The following is a 16,022-nucleotide window of genomic DNA, read 5'->3' on the forward strand; positions in this document are numbered from 1 at the left end:
TATAGGGTTCGCCCCCCAATCTCCTCCCCCCCAAGCTCCTCCCCCCCAATCTCTTCCCCCCAATCTCTTCCCCCCCCAATCTCTTCCCCCCCCAATCTCTTCCCCCCCCATCTCTTCCCCCCCCCCAATCTCTTCCCCCCCCCAATCTCTTCCCCCCCCCAATCTCTCCCCCCCCAATCTCTTCCCCCCCCCCAATCTCTTCCCCCCCCCCAATCTCTTCCCCCCCCCCAATCTCTTCCCCCCCCCCAATCTCTTCCCCCCCCCCAATCTCTTCCCCCCCCTCCCCAATCTCTTCCCCCCCCCCCAATCTCTTCCCCCCCCCCAATCTCTTCCCCCCCCCCCAATCTCTTCCCCCCCCCAATCTCTCTCTCCCCCCCCAATCTCTTCCTTCCCCCCCCATATCTCTCTTTCTTCCCCCCCCCATATCTCTCTTTCTCCCCCCCCCCATATCTCTCTCTCTCTCCCCCCCCCCATATCTCTCTCTCTCTCCCCCCCCCATATCTCTCTTTCTCTCCCCCCCCCATATCTCTCTTTCTCCCCCCCCCCATATCTCTCTTTCTCCCCCCCCCCCATATCTCTCTTTCTCCCCCCCCCCATATCTCTCTTTCTCCCCCCCCCCATATCTCTCTTTCTCCCCCCCCCCCCATATCTCTCTTTCTCTCCCCCCCCCCCCCCCCCCATATCTCTCTTTCTCCCCCCCCCCCATATCTCTCTTTCTCCCCCCCCCATATCTCTCTTTCTCCCCCACCCCATAATCTCTCTTTCTCCCCCACCCCCCCTATCTCTCTTTCTCCCCCACCCCATAATCTCTCTTTCTCCCCCCCCACCCCATCTCTCTTTCTCCCCCACCCCATAATCTCTCTTTCTCCCCCCCCCACCCCATCTCTCTTTCCCCCCCCCCCCCCCCCCCCCCCCCCCCCACTCACATCCTCTCTCACCCATCTGATCCCCTCCCACTGCCCCGTTCATGTCAGTTGTGGTATCTGGGGCCCGGGACCACTGGTGATTTCCGAAGCCCCGCGGGTAATTTGGTGACGGCCCTACTCGCCGGTGTTGCCAGTTGCACTGAGTCCGGGGATCAGTGATAATCCTTTCACTGTTCCGCAAACCAGGAGCTAGCTACCATCCATCTGCTCCCTGTTTTGGGATTGTAGCTGGCTGCGAGCTCACCACCCCCCCCCCCCCCAACAATGTGGGGAGTTGGTGCCCCCCTTCCCAACCCCCGTCTCCATTTCTGTGTCAAGTGAATGGAGCAAGTGTCAGCCTCGCACAATGGTAGCACTCTCGTCTCTGAGTCAGAAGGTTATGGGTTCAAGCCACACACCAGAGACTTGAGCACAGAATCCAGGCTGACACTCCAGTGCAGTGCTGAGGGAATGCTGCACTGTCGGAGGTGGTGTCTTTTGGACGAGATGTTAAACCGAGGTCCTGTCTGCTCTCTCTCAGGTGTCTGTAAAAGATCCCATGGCACTATTTGAAGAGCAGCATTTGTTGTCCCCGGTGTCCTGGCCAATATTTATCCCTCAATCAACATCACTAAAACACATAATCTGCTCATTATCTAATTGCTGTTTGTGGGAGCTTGCTGTGTGCAAATTGGCTGCCACCTTTCCTACATTACAACAGTGACTACACTCCAAAATAGTCCTGCATCGGCTGTAAAGCACCTTGGGATGTCCTGAGGTGGTTCTTTAAACATTAACCTGCTTATCTTGCTCGCATTTCTAGCTTGTTTTTCCATCACCGATGCAGAATAGCCGCCTCACGATTATTTAGATTGGTGGTGTTTGCAGTTTTTGAGCCCTGTCTGAGTGCCTAGTTTGTGATGATATAGTAGCTGTCAGAGGGTGCTGCACACCTGCAGAATGTAGGCCACTGTCACTTTTATAATCCTGTCAGAGGTGCCACGTAGATTCAGTCTGTTTGCTACTAGATCATAAATAAACTGTTGGCTGTAAATGTGTGCACACTCTTAATTGGTCTGGAACAAGGCCGCTGCTTGCATTTCAGTTTAAAGAACCGCGCGTGTGAAATATTCACACCGTGGCCGTTTGAATCGTGAAAAGTGCTCAGCAGCAATCCGAAGTTCTCCAACCAAATTTGGGTCATATCTGGACAGAGTATTTTGTGCCGTACAGCAATGGGGTACAGGTCTGTCACCGTACAGCACCGGGGTACAGGTCTGTCACCGTACAGCACCGGGGTACAGGTCTGTCGCCGTACCGCACCGGGGTACAATACTGGTGGGTACAAGTCTGTCACTGTACAACACTGGGGTACAGTACTGGTGGGTACAAGTCTGTCACTGTACAACACTGGGGTACAGTACTGGTGGGTACAGGTCTGTCACTGTATAGCACTGGGGTACAGTGCCGGCGGGTACGGGTCTGTCACTGTATAACACTGGGGTACAGTACTGTGGGTACAGGTCTGTCACTGTATAACACTGGGGTACAGTACTGGTGGGTACAGGTCTGTCACTGTATAACACTGGGGTACAGTACTGGTGGGTACAGGTCTGTCACTGTATAACACTGGGGTACAGTACTGGTGGGTACAGGTCTGTCACTGTACAATACTGGGGTACAGTGCCGGCGGGTACGGGTCTGTCACTGTATAACACTGGGGTACAGTACTGGTGGGTACAGGTCTGTCACTGTACAACACTGGGGTACAGTGCAGGCGGGTACGGGTCTGTACAACACTGGGGTACAGTACTGGTGGGTACAGGTCTGTCACTGTATATCACCGGGGTACAGTGCTGGTGGGTACAGGTCTGTCGCTGTATATCACCGGTGTACAGTGCCAGCGGGTACAGGTCTGTCGCTGTATATCACCGGGGTACAGTACTGGTGGGTACAGATGGTCACAGAAGTCGGTTTTAATGGGCATCTTAAAGAAGGCTGGAGAGGTTTACTGAGGGAATTCCAGAGCTCAGGACCCAGGCAGTTCATGCACGCCCATGAATGGTGGAGTAAATGAAATCGGGGATGCGATAGAGGCCAGAATTGGAGAAGCGCAGAGATCTCTGAGAGTTGTTGGGCTGGAGGAGGTTAGAAAGATAGGGAGGGGCGAAGACATGGTGGTATTTGAAAACAAGGATAAGAATTTTAAAATTGAGGCTTTGCTGGACCGGGTGCCAATGTAGGTCAGCGAGCACAGGGGGTGATGGGTGAGCGGGACTCGGTGCAAGTTAGGACACGGAGGCAGTGAGCACAGGGGGTGATGGGTGAGCGGGACTCGGTGCGTGTTAGGACACAGGAGATGGGTGAGCGGGACTGGGTGCAAGTTAGGACACGGGGCAGTGAGCACAGGGGGTGATGGGTGAGCGGGACTCGGTGCGAGTTAGGACACGGGGCAGTGAGCTCAGGGGTGATGGGTGAGTGGGACTCGGTGCGAGTTAGGGCACAGGAGATGGGTGAGCCGGACTCGGTGCGAATTAGGACACGTTGCAGCTGAGGATGAGTTCAAATTCATGGAGGGTGGAAGATGGGAGGCCGGCCAGGATAGCATTAGAATAGTCAAGTCTAGAGGTAACAAAGGCACGGATGAGGGTTTCAGCGGCAGATGAGCTGAGGCAGGATGGCGGGCGATGTTACGGTGGTGGGAATAGGCGCTCGAGGTGATGCTGCGGCTATGTGGTTGGAATCTTGTCTGGGTCACATGTGACTGGTTGAGTCGCGGACTGCTTGCCACTGAGAGGGGTGGCTGGGGAATAAAGTTAGTGGTGTGACCGAAGACAACGGTCTTCCTAATATTTGGTTGGGAGGAAATTTCTGCTCACCCAGGACTGGATGTGACAGATTAGAAGCAGTGAAGGGGTCGAGAGGTGATGACGAGGTGTACTGTACATGTGGAAGTTGGCGTGTTTGTGGTGATCTCGAGGGGCAACATGGAGATGGGAAATAGGAGGGGGCCAAGGATAGATCCTTGGGGGACACCAGAGGTAACGATGCGGGGGCGGGAAGAGAAGCCGTTGCAGGTGATTCTCAGGCTACGATTAGATAGATAAGAATGGAACCAGGCGAGTGCAGTCCCACCCAGCTGGACGATGGAGGAGAGGCGTTGGAGGAGGATGGAGTGGTCAACTGTGTCAAAGGATGCAGACAGGACGAGGAGGGGTAGTTTACCACTGCCCTAGTCACATAGGACGTCATTTGTCACTTTGATAATGGCCCTTTCAGTACTGTGGCAGGGCGGAAGGGATTCAAACATGTAGTTTTAGAAAAGATTGGGAGGGGACACCAAGCATTTTGGAGATGGGATGGCAGTTTGCAAGTACAGAGGGGTCAAAGGTGGGTTTTTGAGGAGAGGATGATGAAGGCAGATTTGATGGGGAGAGGGAACCATTGATAATATCCGCTAACATGGGGGCTAGGGCAGAATACCCAGTTGGATAATCAGCAGTTTGGTGGAAATGAGGTCGAGGGAGCAGGAGGTTGGGTTTCATGGATAGGATGAGCTTTGAGAGGGCATGAGGGGAAATAGGAGAGAGACTAGTGAAAGATGCAAGTTCAGGGCTCAGAACCCTGGGGGCAGTTTGGCCCAGTGGGCTGGGGGCAGTTTGGCCCAGTGGGCTGGGGGCAGTTTGGCCCAGTGGGCTGGGGGCAGTTTGGCCCAGTGGGCTGGGGGGAAAGCGGCAGAGGCAGCTGAATGGATGGTCTCCATCTCGGTGATGAGAATCCCGTGAGTTCCTCGCACGTCTTGATGGAGGTGAGGGTGGAGGGGACAGGGGAGCGGGGTTTGCAAAGACCCACCCTTTGTCGTGGAGAAGGGAAATGTGATTTTATTTTACTGTAAGGCACTGATGGTTTTGAGCTGAAGTGTTCCTTGATCGATATTTCTCAGCACAGAGGTTGCTGACCTGATCTCTGTTGCTCCCCCATTGTTTGCTGACACTGATGTCCGTGTGGGTGAATCTCGTCACTCCAAGGGCCTAAAATGGCCGCTCTCTGCAGATGAAAAGGAGCCTTTGATTTAAATATTTCCTGCATGTTAGGAACCAGAATGAATCACTTGTTTTCTTGAACAATGTGGAGGGAGTACGTTTACATTAATTACCCCACCCTTGACTGGGAGTGACCTGAAAGTAATAATCCACCCTCCCGAGTTCCGCTGATGTGAACAGGCCCCGCAGCCTTACTTAGTGCCGTCAGATTCATCTGATTAAACTGGGTGGATAATAAGGGATGTTTGTGGTAATTACTCAAGCTATTGAGATTATTTATTCATTAACTAACCCTGATGAGGGGGACAAGGCACACAGGGAGCAGGCAAGGCTAAAGAGAGTGAAAGGAAATAAACAAGGTGAATTAGGAGTTAATTGTTATGACCACGAGTAAAGCTGCTTTTAATTTAACCCCTTCTGTTCCATGACCGAATTAAAGAAGGCAAGGTAAAGCTTAAGACATAAATGTTTAATTTCTGTCACAACAACCTCATCCCTGAACGACTGTCTGCTCACCCGGGCTCAGACAAAGGGTTATAAACCTACCTTGCCCTCTCCTGACTAGCTGAGTGTTTCCAGCATTTTCTATCTTATATAACTCGAATCCTGCTGATATTTGGGGATACCGTTGGACAGGATACTGGAAAAAAGCCCAGAAGATGGCCAAAGAAAAAGAAAGAAAAACTTGCATTTATATAGCGCCTTTCACAACCTCAGGATGTCTCAAAGCGCTTTACAGCCAATGAAGTACTTTTGGAGTGTAGTCACTGCTGTAAAGTGGGAAACGCGGCAGCCAACTTGCGCACAGCAAGCTCCCACAAACAGCAATGTGATAATGATCCAGATAATCCGTTTTATGTTGATTGAGGGATAAATATTGGCCCCGGAACACCGGGAATAACTCCCCTGCTCTTCTTCGAAATAGTGCCATGGGATTTTTTATGTCCACCTGAGAGTGCAGCCAGGGTCTCAGGAGAACAGACAGAGAGTCCTAGGTATTCAAGAGCTGGGAAATTACTTGGATTCATCCCAGCAGTTCCGGGCCACTGTTCATGTCTCACATGAGCCTTCTCCCACCCTACTTCATCGAAACCTAGCAACAGAGCCTTCTAAATGAGAAAGAATGACTTTGAGTGGGAGGTGGTGCACTGAGGCTTGATTTCAACACAGCGAGGATGCAAGAAGTGTGTGTGTGATGTGGGGTGTTTAGAGTTTTCTTATCGAAACGTATAAGATTATGAAGGGCCTTGACAAGATGGATGCAGAGAGGATGTTTCTACTGTTAGGGAAGACTAGAACTAGAGGGCATGATCTTAGAATAAGGGGCTGCCCATTTAAAACTGAGATGAGGAGGAATTTCTTCTGAGGGTTGTAAATCTGTGGAATTCGCTGCCTCAGAGAGCTGTGGAAGCTGGGACATTGAATAAATTTAAGACAGAAATAGACAGTTTCTTAACCGATAAGGGAATAAGAGGTTATGGGGAGCGGGCGGGGAAGTGGACCTGAGTCCATGATCGGATCAGCCATGATCGTATTAAATGGCGGAGCAGGCTCGAGGGGCCGTATGGCCTACTCCTGCTCCTATTTCTTATGTTCTTATAAGAGGAACAAGAGAGAGTGATTCTGAGGAACATTGACCATAATAGAATGGATACATTTGAGAGACAGGAAAGTTTGCAACAGACACGGGTCGGAGGGTGGAGTGAGGGAAGTATGGGCTATCACTCAGTTACAAACTTTTCCTTCTATTCTGTCTAACAATTTTTAGAGAAGAAGCATTTTTCACCTGGCATGAGCTTCTTTTATTCTGTCATGGTACGGAGGGTTTAAATTAAAAGCAGTTTCACTCACAATGTTCCCTTTAAGGGGCAGCGTGGGCCATTCAAAATACCCGTACCGTGCATGTGCAGTTTATTCATTGAAAATCCGGCTGCATGGGATCCTGGAGTGCTCTCAGATCATGACCATAGACCCACAGACCCGTACAGCCTAGAGAAAGACCATTTGGCCCATTGTGTTTGTGTCAGCTCTTTGTTAGTGCAATCCAAATACGTATAATCCCACTGTCCCACTCTCTCCCCATAGCCCTGTATCAGCCCAAACTAACCCCACTGCCCCGCTCTCTCCCCATTGCCCTGTATCAGTCCAAACTAATCCCACTGCCCCACTCTCTCCCCATAGCCCTGTATCAGTCCAAACTAATCCCACTGCCCCACTCTCTCCCCATAGCCCTGTATCAGTCCAAACTAATCCCACTGCCCCGCTCTCTCCCCATTGCCCTGTATCAGTCCAAACTAATCCCACTGCCCCGCTCTCTCCCCATAGCCCTGTATCAGCCCACACTAACCCCACTGCCCCGCTCTCTCCCCATTGCCCTGTATCAGTCCAAACTAACCCCACTGCCCCGCTCTCTCCCCATTGCCCTGTATCAGTCCAAACTAATCCCACTGCCCCACTCTTTCCCCATAGCCCTGTATCAGTCCAAACTAATCCCACTGCCCCACTCTCTCCCCATAGCCCTGTATCAGTCCAAACTAGTCCCACTGCCCCACTCTCTCCCCATAGCCCTGCATCAATCCCAAACTAATCCCACTGCCCGCGCTCTCTCCCCATAGCCCTGTATCAGCCCACACTAACCCCACTGCCCCGCTCTCTCCCCATTGCCCTGTATCAATCCCAAACTAACCCCACTGCCCCGGTCTCTCCCCATTGCCCTGTATCAATCCCAAACTAACCCCACTGCCCCGGTCTCTCCCCATAGCCCTGTATCAATCCCCAACTCATCACGGGGGTGCAACAATTGTATTTATTCATTCTCGGGATGTGGGCATTGCTGGCAAGGCCGGCATTTATTGCCCTTCCCTAGTTGCCCTGAGAAGGTGGTGATGGGCCAACTCCTTCAACTGCTGCAGTCGGTATGTTGATGGTGTTAGGAAGGAAATTTCGGTTCATTAACCGAGTGACGATGAAGGAACTTCAATCTTTGTGCAAGCCAGGATAATGTGTGATTTTGGAGGTGATGGTATTCCCAAGCCATTGCTGGCCTTGTCCATCTTGCATGGGGAGGGGAGTGGTTGCAGGGCTGGGAGGTGCTGTTGAAGTAACGTTGCTGTGGTGCATCCTGCAGCCACGGTGCGCCAGTGATGGGGGTGGAAGATGAGGCTGGTATCTTCTCAAACTATCCCTCCTCCTCCGAGATCTCTTTGCTCCTCTAATTCTGCCCTCTTGAGCATCCGTGATTATTATCGCTCAACCATTGGTGGCCGTGCCTTCTGTTACCTGGGCCCCAAGTTCTGTAACTCCTTCCCTAAACCTCTCTGCCTCTTTCCTCCTTCAAGACGCTCCTTAAAACTGACCTCTTTGACCAAGCTTTTGGTCACCTGCCCTAATTTCTACTCATGGGGCTCGGTGTCAAATTGGTTTTACCTCATGATATGGGACGTTTCACTATGTTAAAGGCGCTATATAAATACAAGTTGTTGGTAATAAAGTTGCCAATCAAAGACACTGCTTTATCCTGGTTGGTGTCGAGCTGCTTGAGTGTGGTTGGAGCTGTGCCCATCCAGGCAAATGGAGGGTATAGCATCACACTGCTGAGTTGAGCCTTGTAGACTGGGCGTAGGGTCAGGAAGTGAGCCCCCTGCCTCAGAGCACTCAGCCTCTGCTCTGCCCTTGTGGCCGTGGTGTCAATGTGGCTGGTCCAGCTTCTCACTAATGGTGACCCTCAAGATGTTAACTGTGGGAGACTCGGTGATGGTGGTGCCTTTAAAGATCAGGGGAGATTGTTGGGCTTGCTCTTGTTCAAGATGGACCCTGCCTGCCATTTAATTGGTGTGAATGTTACCTGCCACTGTTTAGCCCAAGTCTGGATGTTATCCAGATCCTGCTGCGGACTGCCATGGGCTGCTCCATGAGTGGGGGACTTGTGAGTGGCACTGACTGCGCCCACTCCTGACCGTATGATGGAAGGAAGGTTAATGATGGAGCAGCTGAAGATGGTTGGGGTGAGGACAGTTCTTCGAGGAGCCTAAGCAGCTCCGCGCTCGGGAGAAGAAAATCAGCCAGTGATCCTGCTGTTGGTCTGTGTGGTGACCCCAGTTGGAAGGGGTGTGTGTGTGGAAATCATGACCGGGCTCGGATGTGATAACCACCCCCTCCCCCGGTCAAATAGCTGGATGACTGATCAGTAGGTCGAGGCATGTCATTAACCGCCGGTGTTGAGGTATGACTGAGTGGAACAACAAGGCTTTGCTGTCGAGGCCCAGCTGTGTGGAATGAGTAACCAGAGGGGTGCATGGCTCCCCTTCAGAACACCCCCGGGCGGGAGTCGGGGCCCCCGGGTGAAGAGGGTAGTAAAGGGAAGCGATGTGCAGCAGGCAGGACTCTGCCACCTTCGCCCTGCGTATCTAGAATCAACTCCCGCTGTGCTCTGGAATCACGTGTGTAAATGTGTTGTGCTGCAGTGTCCACACACTGGCTCTGCTGTGTGCCAGCTGTTGTTTGGACCGATTGTGCCGTTCTGTGTCACAATTACACGAGAATAGAGTGCTGGGCTCCTCTTTGTTCGACCTCGATCTTCCTCCCAAGACGCAAGGGCCAATTGAATTGTCCTGCTGCACATAACTGAGCCTGACTCGCCCCAGGGTATTCATCCTACAGCATAACCCACGTGCACACCCCCCTCGGCTCACCCGATCCATTATTCTGCTGATACTCTGACCTTCAGGTCCAGTTTCCCGTTTGTGTAAAGTTCCTGGGGATTAAGACCCCGCCTGGTGTTAAAACCGAGCAGGCAGCAAGAGATGGACCTGTCTTTCAGATGAGGCCCCGTCTGCCCTTACAGGTAGACGTAAAAGATCCCGTGACACTATTTCAAAGAAGAGTCGAGAAGTGATCCCCCGGTTCCCTGGCCAATATTTATCCCTCACCATCACTAAAACAGATTATCTGGTCATTATCACATTGCTGTTTGTGGGAGCTTGCTGTGCGCAAATTGGCTGCTGCGTTTCCCACATTGCAACAGTGACTACACTCCAAAAGTACTTCATTGGCTGTGAAGCGCTTTTGACGTCCTGAAATGCAAGTCTTTCATTCTTCTTTCAGTAACATCTGAAAACAAACGTGTCAGAGGTGCATGGGCCCTGCCCTGGTTGTACGACATTGTTAGCATCACTGTTCCTGTGAACTTTTGATTCATACCGATATCGTGCTGTAATCTGTGATGTTACAGATGTAGGAAGCTGTGCATTCGAACTTACTATTACTGTGATGATGTGTCGAGTGTTGTACTATTACTGGCGCAGACTCGATGGGTCAAATGGCCTCCCGTGCTGTACTATTCTATGTTTCTGCTAAGCCCCCCGCCTTACTATTACTGCGATAGTGGCCCAAATCTTCCTGGATCCGATGGTGAGCTCATAGTGCACGCCGTTATTAAAGCACAAATCGGATTTGCACATTCATTGCCTATTCGCCACAGATAATAATTGAGTGTAATAACCTTTTCAATATATTGATAATTAATGCAATGTCTATCAACCACTCCAGCATGGGTCCTGCTTCTTGGGAAGCCTTGGGTCTAAATCTCAATTTAAACTGTTACATCTCATTTGTGCTTGTAGTCAATTTTTTAAAATTTACTCATTTTAATTTTTTTCCTTTCAGTCTCATTATTTTTTTCTCAATCCAATCTTTTTTTCCCAGTCTCTCTCTCTCTCTTTCTGTACCTGATTTGACTGTAATTCACCCTCCTCGTCGTCGTTTCTCTGTTTTATTCTCAATCCTTAAATCTCATTGGGTAAGGAGAAGGACTGTCGTTCACCAGATGCCCCGTTGAGCCCGTTGTCAGTTCGCACTTGCAGTAACTTCCAGGGCAACCAAAGTCTAACAGTGCACACCACGAGATGCCTCACACCTGCGCCTGGGCTGTTGTGTTGAGCGTCAGGACTAGGACACCCCCCGCACCGCTGGAAATACCAGCGCCGCAATATACTGAGGCTGTTACCCGTCTGAAATGTTTTCATCCTCTGTCGCTGGAGTTTCTAGTTGGAAGGTCTTTTGTTTTACCGACCCCTTTTGGCAGTGTGCAGCTAGACAGCCACCTTATTTCCCCCTCAGTAACTTTCCACTCTCAATAAAGCCCAAAGCTGTCCAAGAAGCAGGAAGTTCACTTGATGTTTTGGCCAGCATTCTGTCCCTCAACCAACAGTGCCCAAATGGATGATCTGGCTATGAGCTGACTGAAATGCGTAGCAGTAGTCAGTGTGGGACACGCGGTTCACCAAACCTTTGATTTTAAAATTCTCATCCTTGTGTTCAAATCCCTCCATGACCTTGCCCCTCCCTATCTCTGTAACCTCCTCCAGCCCCTCAACCCCTCGAGATCTCTACGTTCCTCCAGTCCTGGACTCTTCTGCTTCCCCGATTTCCTTCGCCCCATCATTGGCGGCCATGCCTTCAGCAGTCTCGGCTCCAAACTCTGGAATTCCCTCCCGAAACCTCCCTGCCTCACCATCCCTCTCTCCTCCTTTTAAGATGCTCCTTAAAACCTACCTCTGTGACCTTTTGGTCACCTGTCCTGATATCTCCTTATGTGGCTCTGTCAATCTTTGTCTGATTGCGCTCCCGTGAAGCATCTTGGGACGTTTTACTGTGTTAAAGGCGTTATCTAAAGTCATTGTGCTATATTGGGCCGGTCGGTTGTGAGGTTATTTGGGGACTTTTTTTTTGTAAAACCAGTCTTGTTTTCTCAGTGTTTAAGGAAATAATTTTTGATTTGAATTCCCCATGGAGATGGGGTTCTGCGAATTAATTTCATGCAATCACTCTGTCGCACCAGACTCGACTATTCCAATGCTCTCTTTGCCGGCATCCTTCCATAAACTTGAGCTCATCCAAAACTCTGCTGCCCATACCTTAGCTCGCTCCAAATCCCGCTGACCCTTGTTTCCAAATCCCTCCATGGCCTCGTCCCTATCTCTGTAATCTCCTCCAGCCCCACAACCCCCCCGAGATGTCTGCGCTCCTCTAATTCTCTGCTCAACCTTTTGTTGCCTGGACCCCAAGCTCTGGAACTCCTTCCCTAAACCTCTCCGCCTCTCTTACCTCCTTCAAGACACCCCTGTGCCCGCTGACCCATCGCCCCTGTGCCCGCTGACCCATCGCCCCTGTGCCCGCTGACCCATCGCCCCTGTGCCCGCTGACCCATCGCCCCTGTGCCCGCTGACCCATCGCCCCTGTGCCCGCTGACCCATCGCCCCTGTGCCCGCTGACCCATCGCCCCTGTGCCCGCTGACCCATCGCCCCTGTGCCCGCTGACCCATCGCCCCTGTGCCCGCTGACCCATCGCCCCTGTGCCCGCTGACCCATCGCCCCTGTGCCCGCTGACCCATCGCCCCTGTGCCCGCTGACCCATCGCCCCTGTGCCCGCTGACCCATCGCCCCTGTGCCCGCTGACCCATCGCCCCTGTGCCCGCTGACCCATCGCCCCTGTGCCCGCTGACCCATCGCCCCTGTGCCCGCTGACCCATCGCCCCTGTGCCCGCTGACCCATCGCCCCTGTGCCCGCTGACCCATCGCCCCTGTGCCCGCTGACCCATCGCCCCTGTGCCCGCTGACCCATCGCCCCTGTGCCCGCTGACCCATCGCCCCTGTGCCCGCTGACCCATCGCCCCTGTGCCCGCTGACCCATCGCCCCTGTGCCCGCTGACCCATCGCCCCTGTGCCCGCTGACCCATCGCCCCTGTGCCCGCTGACCCATCGCCCCTGTGCCCGCTGACCCATCGCCCCTGTGCCCGCTGACCCATCGCCCCTGTGCCCGCTGACCCATCGCCCCTGTGCCCGCTGACCCATCGCCCCTGTGCCCGCTGACCCATCGCCCCTGTGCCCGCTGACCCATCGCCCCTGTGCCCGCTGACCCATCGCCCCTGTGCCCGCTGACCCATCGCCCCTGTGCCCGCTGACCCATCGCCCCTGTGCCCGCTGACCCATCGCCCCTGTGCCCGCTGACCCATCGCCCCTGTGCCCGCTGACCCATCGCCCCTGTGCCCGCTGACCCATCGCCCCTGTGCCCGCTGACCCATCGCCCCTGTGCCCGCTGACCCATCGCCCCTGTGCCCGCTGACCCATCGCCCCTGTGCCCGCTGACCCATCGCCCCTGTGCCCGCTGACCCATCGCCCCTGTGCCCGCTGACCCATCGCCCCTGTGCCCGCTGACCCATCGCCCCTGTGCCCGCTGACCCATCGCCCCTGTGCCCGCTGACCCATCACCCCTGTGCCCGCTGACCCATAAACCCTGTGCCCGCTGACCCATCGCCCCTGACCCATCGCCCCTGTGCCCGCTGACCCACATTGGCTCCCAGTCTGGCATCACGTGATTTTAAAATTCTCATCCTTGTTTTCAAATCGCTCCATGGCCTCACCCCTCCCTATATCCATAACCTCCTCCAGCCCCACAGCCATCTGAGCTCTCTGCACTCCTTCAGTTCTGACCTCTGGCGCAGCGCCTGTTGTAAATCACTCCACCGATTGGTGGCCGTGCCTTCAGCTGCCTTGGCTCTGTAAGCTCTGTAATTCCCTCCCTAGCCCCTCCTATTTCTCATCTACATGTTGCCCCCTTGGTGACATCATCTGAAAACACAGTGTCACCCAGCACTACCTCACCACCACTTCTCTCGACCCCTCCACGGCCTCCAAATGGTCAGACTGCTTGTCTGACATCCAGTTCAGGATGAGTAGAAATTTTCTCCAATTGAATATTGGGAAGACTGAAGCCATTGTTTTCGGTCCCCGCCACAAACTCCGTTCCCGAGCCACTGACTCCATCCCTCTCCCCAACTCCTGTCTGAGGCTGAACCAGACTGTTCGCAACCTCGGTGTCATATTTGACCCTGAAATGAGCTTTCGATCACCTATCCTCAGCATAACTAAGACCGCCTATTTCCACCTCCGTAACGTCGCCCGTCTCCGCCTTTGCCTCAGTTCATCCTCTGCTAAAGCCCTCATCCATGCCTTTGTTACCTCTAGACTTGACTATTCCAATGCACTCCTGGGTAGCCTCCCACATTCTACCCTACATAAACTAAAGGTGATCCAAAACTTGGCAACCCGTGTCCTAACTCGCGCCAAGTCCCCCTCACCCATCACCCCTGTGCTCGCTGACCTACATTGGCTCCCGGTTAAGCAACGCTTCGATTTCAAAATTCTCATCCTTGTTTCCAAATCCCTCCATGGCCTCGTCCCTATCTCTGTAATCTCCTCCAGCCCCACAACCCCCCCGAGATGTCTGCGCTCCTCTAATTCTCTGCTCAACCTTTTGTTGCCTGGACCCCAAGCTCTGGAACTCCTTCCCTAAACCTCTCCGCCTCTCTTACCTCCTTCAAGACGCTCCTTAAAACTTACCTCTTTGACCAAGCTTTTGGTCACCTGCGCTAATTTCTCCTTATGTGGCTCGGTATCAATTTTTTCTCATAACACTCCTGTGAAAGTTACAGGCGCTATATAAATGCAAGTTCTTGTTAAAGGCACAAGTTGTTGTTGTTGAGTTGTCTAACTCGCACACTCCCCGTAAGCCGGGCAGTTCCTGTAACCTCTGTTTCTGTATTTTGCAGCCAGTGGAGGCCACCGATGATGCATTCTGGGATCAGTTCTGGGCCGACACGGCCACATCGATCCAGGACGTGTTCACCTTGGTGCCAGCGGCCGAGATCCGAGCGGTCCGAGAGGAGTCGCCCTCCAACTTAGCCACCCTGTGCTACAAGGTACACAGACCACCTAGCCTTTCCTGAGAACATTCTGGTCAATGAAATGAGGGGATGGGGATCGGACTATTGTTCTTTTCTAACACCTAGTGTCAGCATCTAACAAATCCAACATGATGTACACCAGGAGTTAGATGGAGAGTAAAGCTCCTTCTACAATGTCCCATCAAACACTCCCAGGGCAGGTACAGCACGGGGTTAGATACAGAGTAAAACTCCCACTACACTGTCCCATCGCTGGTATACCCAGGGACCCTAGAATTCTGTAGTGCCTCAAGGCAAAGTTCTGCAACAAACCCAGCCAAATTCTGGAGCATATGTCTGTGATTCTGTCACATCTGTCCTGGGTTTGGAGAAACCTTAATCTGAATATCATGAAATATATATTTAAAACTCTGATAAAACTTTTTGTTTAGAAAGATTGTGTATTTTAAACTGACTAAAAGCAGTTTGTGCTCAATTACTGGCGATACCAGTCATCTAACACCTGAGTATGTCGGCTGGGCTGTCACTGAACTCGGTGAGAGACGAGGTGCTAATTGGTAGGCAGCCAAAATCTGATGCACCGATTCATGGCAGCCCCAATCAGAAAGGTGTGAGTGAACAGCAATCTTCAAATACCCATTGATTCGCAGCTCATTATGGCCCATTCCTATCGCTGATTGCGGGAGATTGGAGGCAAGCAATTGAGAAGAATATGACACCAATTTAAAACGGATGTACTGAACTGCTTTTTCCTGTTAATGTATTGATAGCAGCTTGCTCCATAAACCTTGTGACAGCGCAGACCAGACTGTTAACCGAATTTAAGAGCCTCCTCCTGCATAGTCCTTCGTTATTCTTGCAAGAAAAAGGAATTTGAGAGTGCGAAAGCACCTTGTGTGCTGGCCCAAGGAAAGTCGCAGTTTTGAAACGAGCCGGGCCAGAGGTTGACCCCAAGACCAGCGTCCATGTCACTGCACTGTGTTCGACTCAAGCCCCTTGTCCCTGGTACCATTCTGGTGAATCTCCTCTGCACCCTGTCTGCTCTTGCTGCTCTGCTCTGGTTTCTTTGCAGTATCGGTGGCGGCGGCTTTCTGTGGAGACCACAGTGTGGTTTGGGGAAACCTCAGCCCTTCAGTAACAGGAAGTGACTCTTGGGAGTGTTTCCTTCCTCAGTACCACAGCTGCCCCCAGCATCCGCAGATACAGTACGCTGCAGTTCTCCGAGAGCAGCTCAGACTGAAAAATGTTGCCTAATTTCCCTGAAGTAAAGCAGTGGCGATCCAGGGAGTGCAGTGGTGATGTTACCGAGCTTGTGATCCCGAGGCCTGCAC

General features: G+C 52.5%; 1 protein-coding gene across 1 annotated transcript in view; it reads left to right on the forward strand.

Annotated features, from left to right (window-relative positions):
• The window catches only part of LOC139226191 (protein HID1-like), a 121,355-nt gene that overhangs the window by 308 nt on the left and 105,025 nt on the right, over positions 1-16,022 (forward strand). The window contains exon 2 of the mRNA XM_070856823.1: positions 14,557-14,706. Within this exon, the coding sequence (XP_070712924.1) occupies positions 14,557-14,706 (150 nt within the window). The remainder of the gene's footprint in view (positions 1-14,556; positions 14,707-16,022) is intronic.

Source organism: Pristiophorus japonicus, chromosome 16, assembly GCF_044704955.1.
Source record: "Pristiophorus japonicus isolate sPriJap1 chromosome 16, sPriJap1.hap1, whole genome shotgun sequence".
Taxonomy (NCBI): Eukaryota; Metazoa; Chordata; class Chondrichthyes; family Pristiophoridae; genus Pristiophorus; species Pristiophorus japonicus.